Here is an 11,551-nt window from a genome sequence, read left to right as displayed (position 1 = left end):
TTGGGAAGATTGCAGGACAGGCGAGCGTCCGACGGTCCCATAGGTCGACATTCGAGTCTCAAAATTAACCGGAAGCACAAGAAACAACTCTCGTTCGCAAGGGATGTGCATAGCACATCGTTATCCGAGCGTAAATGAATCGTGTTCCTCTAGCTCGGAAGATTGAACAACCCGGAGACCAGTCGAATGACGTAAGATGAATCGAACGACAACCGATGTTCGGTTGTTTCCAATCTATCCGCAGTTAAAAGCGGAACACGTTCGGAAAAATCCAAGGATTCGAAACAAATCTTCAGACCCAAATCGAAGCCTGAAACAAAACAAAACAGTAATAAGTAGATAGAACAAGAGGAGAAGACAGAAAAGGAGAAGCACAAATGCTCACCAATGTCATAGGTAAAATGGCTAAGCAAGTAACGACAACGCCGTCCTTCGGGCATCAACAACAACAACAAAAACATCAATGATTAACCAAGCAAATAGGTTATTCATAACATTAAAAGGCAACTTTCGAGGGCTGAGGATTTATAAAAGTAGTATTGAAGAACAGAAATGTATAACAGTTGGAAGTAAAAAAGTGAAAAACTCAGGAGAAATGAAAGGCTATTTATAGCCACCAAGAAAATAAGGAGTAATGACGAAAATAAAAAAATTTCTCCTGGGAAAATGTTCCAAGACATTGAAAAACAGAAAGAACACGAAAAGGGAGGCGCATTTGCAAAAACTGTCTTTTCACGCTGACGAGCATTAAATGCACATCCAATCAGGAAGCGTGGCTTAGTCTAGGAAGTTTGACAATGGTAACCGTTCCGGTTACCCTCATCTAACTGGGGGGGACTTAATGATACGCATAATGATCCGTCTCAAAATAGGCAAGCATCTCGGCAAAATCATACCCGGTACTACGCGTCCCAGGTTGCCGACTCCTTTCTCGACATCCGTTTGACGTCTTCCCTGTAAGGACCCGTCCTAATCCATCTGGACGAAGTCTTCAACAGTTGATCCCATTGCGAGGTTCTGACCTCTATATGCCATAAACGACTCCATGTAATATGAGCAAATGCATAGCGGAAGATTTCTTTCATACCTGAGAATAAACATGCTTTAAAGTGTCAACCAAAAGGTTGGTGAGTTCATTAGTTTAACATAAATAATTATTTCCATCATTTTAATAGACCACAAGATTTTTATATTTCCACTTATCATAAACATACGTCCCATGCATAGAGACAAAAATATCATTCATATGGATTGAACACCTGGTAACCGACATTAACTAGATGCATATAAGAATATCCCCATTATTCCGGGATCCTCCTTCGGACATGATATAAATTTCGAAGTACTAAAGCATCCGGTACTTTGGATGGGGCTTGTTGGGCCCAATAGATCTATCTTTAGAATTTGCGTCAATTAGGGTGTCTGTTCCCTAATTCTTAGATTACTAGACTAAAAAGGGGCATATTCGATTTCGATCATTCAACCATATAATGTAGTTTCAATTACTTGTGTCTATTTCGTAAAACAGTTATAAAAACAGCGCATGTATTCTCAGTCCCAAAAATATATATTGCAAAAGCATTTAAAAAGGGATTAATGAAACTCACACATATAAATATTGTAAAACAGTTAATAAAGCATTTGCATGTATTCGCAGTTCAAAATTGTATTTCAAAAGTATTTAATAAAGCAGTTGTAAAAATAGCGCATGTATTCTCAGTCCCAAAAATGTAAAGAGTAAAAGGGAGCAAATGAACTCACCTAATGTATTTTGTAGTAAAAATACATATGACGATATTGAAAAATGCAGGGTTGGTCTTGGATTCAAGAACCTATAACATTTATATATATTAACACATATATTTGTAATAGGACAAATTTATTATATCTTAAATTATATATTATAAATATTTAATTTGTATGTATCTTTAAAAATGACTAATGTTTATATAGTTATATTAATATTTATATATGATTAATATTATATTAAAAATACATAATTTGTTATATATGAAAATTTATTTTTTAAAAAAAATATGTTTATAATATGTAATATTATTATAAGTATAATTTTATATACAAAATATTTATTTGTTGTAAAAATAATAATAATGATAATACTAGTAATTAAAATAATGATAATAATAATAATGATAATAATTTTTAATAATAATAATACTTATGTTCATAATAATAATAATAATAATAATAATAATAATAATAATTCTACCTCAAAAATAAGGTTTCTAAAAAGGATTGCCATAGCCTAGACTCGAACCAGCAACCTCTCGCTCCCCGTCAACGCCCTTAACCATAGCACCATCTGCTTCCTTCTAATTTATTTCTTGGATTAAATTCTTTTAACCCCTGTGTGACTGTATCTTTCTGCTTCATCATCAAAAAAAAAAATTTGCAGCAGCCTAGGATTGAACCCAAGACCTCTAGATAATCATCAAACACGTCTGACCCTCCTTCTGCATCTCTATTTCTGATTTAATTCACCACTCTAATCTATTTAATCCTAATGTTTCTGTTCCTTCTTATAAGCAAACCCATTTAACCTCCTTCCTTATCATTTATGTTTCAATCATCCTAATGGCTATTGTTTCCATCATCATAATTCATCATATCACTCTATCATCATCATCTAATGTCTTTCATCATCAATAACTTATAAAAAAAAAAAATATTACGGCCACTACTCCTCTTTCATATTCTTGACTAACCACAAACAATTTTAAAAAATAAAATAAAAACGAGTCCCTTAGCAAAAGAATTGTGGAAGCCTACACCTTTATGTTTCCCACTTGAAGGCACTATCTCATACAATATATATTCATTTTTACGTCCAATTCATTGTAACAGAATGTGTGGCCCCCAAAGTCTCGGCCCACAAGCATAACTCAATCGGTTCTTTTGAAAATATGATAACACAATCCCAATTAAACACTTCGGTTTCAAAAGCAAAAGAAAGGTTCTCGGCCCCATCACAAACAATAATACAGTTTAATAGAAAAAAAAAAAAAGAAACTTGTTGGCTCATCATGGCTTAAGAAGCTGGATATCAGAAAAAATAAATAAAGTGGCGGTTGTTATCAAACATATTGGAAACAGTAATGAATGATAGTGGTGGTTGAATAGGGTTATGGTGGTGGTCGTCTATCTGAAACAGAAAAAAAAATATGAGGTTTGCGAAGGTGGGTTACAAGATGGTTATCGTGTGTTCAAAATAGAAAATAGAGTTGTACGATTGTTTGTTCTCGTTTCATTCAATAAAAGAAGATAGGACGTCCCACAACTATATTCTTTGTCGGCCACCTAGTTGTAATCCCACTTTCAAGATTTATTCAACATATTCTAATTCAACTACAGACCCATCGATATAGTGTCCAGGTGCAAAAACAATTGGGGTTTTAATCATAAAATAAACTTTATCTAATCCTTCCAAGAAAAAAAAAAAACACGACCCTTTAATCTTACCTCTTTGTTTTTGGTCGGCCAATAAGGGGAAAAGGAAGTAACATAAAATATTCAATCAACAATCTCATCATTGTTTATTATCGCGCCTGTATCACCACCTTTATATATCATTTAGAATTCGTTGATCAAGGAAAGGAAAAAAAATAATACACGTAGTAGAAGCAGCATAACCTTCATCGCCAATAATGGTATCATCATTGTTCTTTATCCCCATGTCTCATTATCTTTGAGTTTTAAACAGAAACAGTAAGCATCGAAATTAAATGGGTGTTGTGGAATGAGTAAGTTAAGGTGGTGGTTTGATTAAGAATAGAAGACATGGATAGAAAAAGAGAGTAAAGGTGGTTACTTGTGGTTGTTCATGGTTGTCTTGTCCATCGAAAAGAAACAGAAATTAGAAGGTTAAGTGGTAATAGAAGGTGGTTGTAATCGAAGTGGGTTTAAGGGGATGAGGTCATATTGATGGTTTGTTGGTGTTGGAAGGTGCCTTGACTAAGGTGATGGTTTCCGATTGAAGTGATGATAAAAGGTGATGGTGAATGAATCTCTATAACTCTCTCTCCCTCTCTATTCTTCATTTACAAATTACAGGAGGTTCTATATCTAATGTGATCGAGTACATGTTGTATTACCTAAATTCAATCATAATTGACTTGTGAAGTGTAACAGAATGCAGACAGGAAGTACCAATCTTTCTTCAATCAGGAAATATAAAAAAATGAAATAGAAAATGACCTCAAACAGATTTTGTTTGCGTTTGATTAGATGGAATCAAATTGTACTGGATTCCTGTTATAGGACAATTTACACTCTGGCTTGATAACGAAAGCAAACAGAATACGTAACCTTACCTATATACATGTAATTATTTGTATTTATATATGTTATTCATTGTATTTCTATATATATTTATTTGTGTATGTATTTATTTATATGTATATCGATATTCTATATATGTATTTGTATATATATTTATATATATATACACTGTATGTAAACATATCTGTTTATATATATACATGTATACATCTATGTATTATGTTTAGTCTCATTAGTTATTAAATATAACTATAATAATAATAATAATAATAATACTTCTTAATATTATAATATCATTAGATAATAATAATGATGCTAACTATAAAATGGTAATAATAATATTATTCATAATACTAATAATAATACTAATTATAATAATATTACTATTATTAATGATGATAATAATATTAATAATAATATAACAATTTATATATATCAAGTTTCATATTTATGTCATAATATTTTTAATACTAATATTTATTTATAAACAATTGTTCGTGAATCTTCGAAATTTGGTCAAGGGTAATTGATTACATAAACACAGTTTCAAAATTTTCGAGACTCAACATTACAGATTTTGCTTATCGTGTTGGAAACATATAAAGATTAAGTTTAAATTTGGTCGGAAATTCCCGGGTCATCACATTCCCGATTATCCTACCATGACGGACAAATGGCAGGACCAAGAACTTGGATGACACACACAACCGGCACCATGCAGGCGGTCAGGATAATCACAACTAGGCACCGTAAAGCCAATCATTATAATCACGACCAAGAAGAAACACTTGGGACAAGTGTCTGACGAAACCTACCCGACTGGACTGAGAGCACCGTGATGTCTTAATCGGAATCAAACCGCCGACACTACCATCTCGACATTCCAAACCAACATGAAGACACTCCCGGGACAAGCACGTTGTCCTGGAACAGAATGCATTACCCCGGAGCAGGCACTCTGTCCCGGAATGACCACTTGATAACGGAACAAGCATGCAAGCAAGCCGCATGCCACGTCAGCCCGCAAATCTAGGGAAGTTTGTTAGGATCTGTTATTCCCCATGAAAGGGACAGGTGCCACGTCACCCCTCGGGATTGATCAAGTTTGTTACAACCATGAAAGGGACATGTGCCACGTCATCATTCCCTCCATAACATCTATAAATACACAAGTGAAATCCTTCATTTGGAGAACACTATAAACGTTACTCTGCCAAAAATCAATGGCGACAACGTCACTCCAGTCATTAATTTAATTCCGATCGGTGCTCCGATCACCATCCGAGTTAATCCACGCTAAGATATTAACTTATTCGATTCCGATCGAATAAGGTTAATTCAATTGATTGTTTTACGCCCTTGAAATCCATATTCCAATTCGGGGTTTGCACAATTATTGGAGTTAAAACAATCAACCTACTCTTTTTCCCAAATTAAGCACTCAAACCCGAAATCTAAATACACTTAACGATTTTGGTTTAATCAAAAACAATACAACACATTATATCAATTCAGTTCAAATAGAACTGATTTTCTGTTCCACTATCCAAACACTAAAATAACATAAGATTATTGGCTGATCTAAGCTCAATGTTCCTAAATTTTTCAACATGATAGGTACCAGACATTGGCTTTCTCAACGGGTCAGCTAAATTATCTTCTGTAAATGAACTTTTAGAAACGTACATCGCGAAGGATGTGTTTGACACTAAGCAGAATTATCGGTTCATTTGCTATTTCAATAACACGAGTGATATATCCAATACTGGGGACAACGTCAAGCCAGTATGAATTTTCTGAACCAAACATATTCTAGTGCGACTTCATAAGAAGTTATGTATTCAAATTTTGTAGTAGACATTGAAATCAGTTGCGCCTTTGCTTCGTAACGAAACGTAGCTTGATCGCTATCGACTATCATATCGATTTGTTTTGAAATTAGAACCAGTGTAACACTTTAGACCTAGTTCGTCGAAACCTCTGTAAACTAAGAACATATATTTAGTATTTCAAAAATACTTAAATATAATCCTTTTTATAGAAATCTAGTGACAATCACCCGAATTCCATTGGTATCTTCTCATCATATTAAGAGCAAAGGAAATTTAGTCAGGTGCACCTCATAGCGTACACGATAGATCCTATAACTGAAGTATATGAGATCCCATCATTTGCTTCACCTATAAGGTGTAGAGGGGGTTTGAGCTTACTTAACATCTCATTCGGTTACATCGAAAGACTTCCACGCTCAGAACCTTCCATCCAAAATCGCTTTAGGATTATGTAAACCTATGCACTTTAAGTTACATCTATTAATCGCTTTGATCTCTCTCTAGATCTTGATTCCAAGGATACAAGCTGCATCTCCCAGATCATTCATATTGAAACACTTTCTAAGTCAGGACTTAACGTCTTGTAGCATTGCAATGTTAATTTCCTTGAGAAATATGTTATCAATATATGAAATCAGAAAGACTGTAACCCTCCCACTAGATCTCATGTACACATGGCTGATCAAGATTTTGTGAATAAACAAAACTCCTTGATTTTATCACCAAACATCTTGTTCCAGCTCTTTGGTGCTTGCTTTAATCTATAAATGAATTATTATAGTTTGCATACCTTTTTTTTGGGTAAAAAGGGATACCCCGATGAAAATTATTAAAAAATAATAAAAGAATGAGTACATGATAAAAACTGGGGCTACAAAAGAGCCTTGAAGCCGCTAAACAACCAGTTACAAGACATCAGAGACAACTTATGACTGAAAACAACCAAAGACATTATGACACTCAAATATGCCACGTCTCTTTCTTCCGTGAGACCCTTTCTAACTCCTTGAATCAGATAGATATAAGCTTTAGCCGGACCGTTGAAAAAATGTCATCAAAGAGCTTTACTTCCGTCTGGTGTGATTTCTTGAAAATGTTGGAAATATGTTGAAAAAAGTGTGTTTCACCATTTTTGGACAGCGATTAATATATGATCAAGTGACATATATTAATAACTACTTAGCATGTTTTATAGTCTTTGACGAGGACTTTACAATGAGCTAAAATGTGTCCAAAATAAAATAAAGGTGAATGAGATATTCGATCTCAAATTTGGTTGTTTGGTACATAATTTGCAAGTGAAACAACTTGTCCCACATAGGAGTGGGAACAAAGTTGAAAGGTAGTTATAAGGGATTAACTACAAGTCATATTAAGTTGTTATAATGTTAAGTGGATGTGGTTATGATTGAGTGGGAAATTTTTGCTACATATTTTTAACTATAATTGCATGATTAAAATAGCCACATCAGTTACAAAGTCGTTTGACTTCTATTATAATGATCAAGTTATGGTATTAAGCATTGAAATGATTTTAATATCCATTGATATAACTGCAACGATTGAGTTGATCATGTTTTTTAGCCATTATGATGATTATAGTGGTTACAACTTTATATTGATGCTTTGTTCCTTGCAAATAAACACAACCAAAAACAATACAGAACAAACAACAAAGTACGTTCACTAGAAACACACAAGGTTGCAACAACGTTCTTTCTCGATTCAACACGGTATCCCCTCCGACGATTTTTCAGGCAAGTTCAAGTCCGGCAGTACGCTGCTTAGGACCGGTGTACCCTGGGAACAGACAAAGAATCTGTTTAAGGGAATTGTGTCAAACACAAGCCCGGTTCCAACTTATTTTCGGTTTGATCATTCTACTTTTATTATCGTTTAATCTTTGTATATGATTGTTATGTTTGCCATAATCAGTTAGACTTTCTTTATATCAGTTTCGTGTATGACTTTCATATATGTTTAATCGGTTTCGTTATCTTATTCCTACAACTTAAACAGATTTTATAGTTACGAAACTGAATTGGAAAACACTTTGGGACAGATTTAAAATTGTTTTCTAAAGTTTATATAATCTGTACACGAAATTGAAGTAACCGAGTCTTGCATACGATAATATATTGATGTCTTGGTAATAATGTTATTAAACACTTAGATATAATATGTGTTTGTATTCTCCACTTCTTACTAATTCAAATTATGGTTGTTGTTAGTTTCGATTAAGCATCTGTACACTTTTGTTTTATATGATTATTTGTTTATGTTAGTTAGGTGTTAATGTAATATGTGGTGATAAGCTGTTTTAACAATCATAATTATAATCGGAAGTTATAACTGTTGGTTATAAATTATGTTCTGAAAAAATTAATAATAATTTTACTTGCTTACATTTCGTAAATATAAACTTGCTGGATTTTTGTGTTACACTGAATCTCTTGTTATTCGTTTGCTGCTGGAAGATTAGTAAATTACGAAGTAATTGTTCATCGATTACAATGTGAATTTGTAAAGGTTCAATCTTTAAATGCTAACTGTGTTAGTATATATAGATTGAATTATTCTGTTTATCTAATAATTATGAAACTTATTTGCGATGAGTGAATTGGTATATGATGAATTTATTAATTTGGTCCATGAATCAAACCACATGGAAGTTGAACTACCATTTCCTACTTTGTGCACAATAAGTTGTCTGATAATTGACCGAATACCAAGCAGTTTTCTCCAATTCCAGTTAGCATCGGCTCTAACTGGGACTTCCCACAAATGCCTATATTCATGAATCCATTTTACCCATAACGATTGCTTGTGAGTTAGAATTCTCCAAATATGCGAAGTCATAAGCGCTATGTTCCAATGTTTTAAACGCTTAATACTCAAGCCTCCTTCTGATTTTGGTAAACACACATCGTCCCATTTCACTTTTGCTTTGCCTCTTTTCATCTCACCTTGACACCACAAGAAACCTCGGAGAATTTTCTCGATCTCTTTAATTATAGCATCAGGGAGAATAAAAACAGAACACCAGTATAATTGCATAGTTGTAAGAACTTAAGTAATTAATTGAACTCTACCTGCAAACGAAAGAAATTTGTTCTTCCAGTCTTCCACTTTCTTTTTAACACGCTCCACTAGAATCTTGCAATCCCTATACAAAATTCGCGTTGAAACTAGAGGAACACCAAGATATATTACCGGTAAACAACCTTCTTCAAACGGCATAATAGACAAAAGATTCGCTTTCAGACCATTAGACACATTACAAAAGAAGGCGGTGCTCTTTTGGATACTCGGCACAAGACTCGAACATCTCTTAAACTCCTCCAAAAAATCTCGAAGAACAATCACCGAAGCACTATTGGCGTGAGCAAACAAAAACAAATCATTGGCAAAACACAAATTAATTATCTTCAATTTATCGCATTTCGGATGATACTTAAAGTCACTTGATAGTCTCACATTACGCTGGATCATAAGGGTGAGAACCTCCATAACGAGAGTAAACGAATAAGGTGATAGATGATCACCCTGTCGAAGACCCCTCTTCCCTTTGAAATAGCCATGAACTTCACCATTAATACAAATAGAATAGGAAGTAGTGGATACACATTTCATAATCCATTGGACCATTTTCATGGGAAAGCCAAAACAAATAAGGATTACTTGTAAAAACTCCCAGTCCACCGTATCATAGGCCTTCTGAATGTCAACCTTAAACACGCATCTAGAAGGACCACGGTTTAGATGGTAGTTTTTCATTAATTACTGAGTCAGAAGAACGTTATCAGATATTTTACGACCCGGGATAAACGCTGACTGATTAACATTCACCACATCCTCTAGGCACAATTTAATCTGGTTAGTAATCACCTTACTGATGCTCTTATAAATCACATTCCAGCAAGAAATCGGCCTATAATCAGTCACCTTACTAGGAGACTGCACCTTTGGCAATAAAGTAATTAACATACTATTGATATCCGTAAGCATTTTCCCATTTATAAAGAACTGCTGGACAGCTATAGTCACATCGTCACCAATAATATCCCAAGATTTCTTAAAAAACGCAGCCGAATAACCATCAGGCCCGGGAGATTTTGAGTCCCCTATATCAAAGATTGCATCCTTTATTTCATGGGTAGAGACAGGCCGAATCATATCCGCAGCATGTATAGGGCTGATCAGTTTAGAAAATAAGTACCAGGTGAGTTTAGTTCTTCGCAAACTGTATTCTAACCCAAGAAGTCCATATAATGTTGAACAAACAGATTTGACACCTCTTTTCCTTCCACAAACTTGCCATTTGCATCAGCAACAGTTTGGATCTTCCTACGATTTGTTTTGGCTTTTATTACTTTTTGAAAATAGTTCAAGTTGCTTACCCCCACTCGAAGCCATTCAATCTTAGCCTTTTGTTTCAAGAAGTTTTCCACTTCTAAAACCGCCTCATTATACTTATTTAAAGCAATGCTTTCTCTTTCACGAAGTTTTTTGAATGAGGACTAGAATCCAACCTTATTTGTGCCTCATCTAACTCCTTAAAGAATAACACATTCATGGAGATTACCCTTTTGCCACATCATTTTACGAATAGGACTCTTCAAGAAGCGCAGTTTTTTTATCACCCTAAACATGTGATGGCCTTGCACATCACGGTTCTATCCTTCCTTAACCACATTAATAAACTCAACATGATTAACAATATAATTACTAAACTTAAAAGGTTTAGGCTTGGAAGCAATATCACATGGAATCTTCAATACTGCAGGAGTATGATCCAAGATCCTATAAGGCTGAAAAATAGCATAAGCATTAGTGTATGATTCAATAAATGCATCGTTAGCCATAACTCTATCAATCTTTTTCAACAACCCCGTAGGAGAGCTAGGCCATTGATTCCATGTAAAATGTAAACCAGAGTGGTTTACATCTGTCATATGAAGACCATCCAGGCACTCTTTAAATTCTCTCATAGCAATCGTGTGCCTAGATTGTAGTGACCCGAACTTTTCCATGTTTATATATATTAATTGAGATTGATGTTTACATGATTAAATGTTTCCAACATGTTAAGCAATCAAACTTGTTAAGACTTGATTAATTGAAATAGGTTTCATATAGATAATTGACCACCCAAGTTGACCGGTGATTCACGAACGTTAAAACTTGTAAAAAAACTATATGATGACATATATATGGTTATATATATAGTTAACATGATATTATGATAAGTAAACATATCATTAATTATATTAACAATGAACTACATATGTAAAAACAAGACTACTAACTTAATGATTTTGAAACGAGACATATATGTAACGTTTATCGTTGTAACGACATTTAATGTATATATATCATATTAAGAGATATTCGTACATCATAATATCATGATAATATAA

At 33.9% G+C, this 11,551-nt stretch overlaps 1 protein-coding gene across 1 annotated transcript; it reads right to left on the bottom strand.

Annotated features, from left to right (window-relative positions):
• Positions 1–9,911: 9,911 nt before the first annotated feature.
• On the bottom strand, positions 9,912–11,122 carry LOC139854626 (uncharacterized). The gene is made up of 3 exons (XM_071843922.1): positions 10,823–11,122; positions 10,387–10,651; positions 9,912–10,255 (listed from the first exon to the last, which is right to left on the bottom strand). Exons 1-3 carry the CDS (start codon positions 11,120–11,122, stop codon positions 9,912–9,914), a joined length of 909 nt encoding a protein of 302 aa, XP_071700023.1.
• Between the last annotated feature and the right edge of the window lie 429 nt (positions 11,123–11,551).

The sequence above is a fragment of the Rutidosis leptorrhynchoides genome, chromosome 6 (assembly GCF_046630445.1).
Source record: "Rutidosis leptorrhynchoides isolate AG116_Rl617_1_P2 chromosome 6, CSIRO_AGI_Rlap_v1, whole genome shotgun sequence".
Classification (NCBI taxonomy): domain Eukaryota; kingdom Viridiplantae; phylum Streptophyta; class Magnoliopsida; order Asterales; family Asteraceae; genus Rutidosis; species Rutidosis leptorrhynchoides.
This window is presented reverse-complemented; position numbering and strand designations above follow the sequence as displayed.

Coding starts and splice junctions, on each gene's coding strand:
- LOC139854626 (XM_071843922.1), bottom strand. CDS start 11,122: ATGAGAGAATTTAAAGAGTGCCTGGATGGTCTTCATATGACAGATGTA. Junction 10,652..10,822: donor ATGTTGAGTTTATTAATGTG/GTTAAGGAAGGA, acceptor GTTGGATTCTAG/TCCTCATTCAAAAAACTTCG. Junction 10,256..10,386: donor ACATTATATGGACTTCTTGG/GTTAGAATACAG, acceptor TCTTTGATATAG/GGGACTCAAAATCTCCCGGG.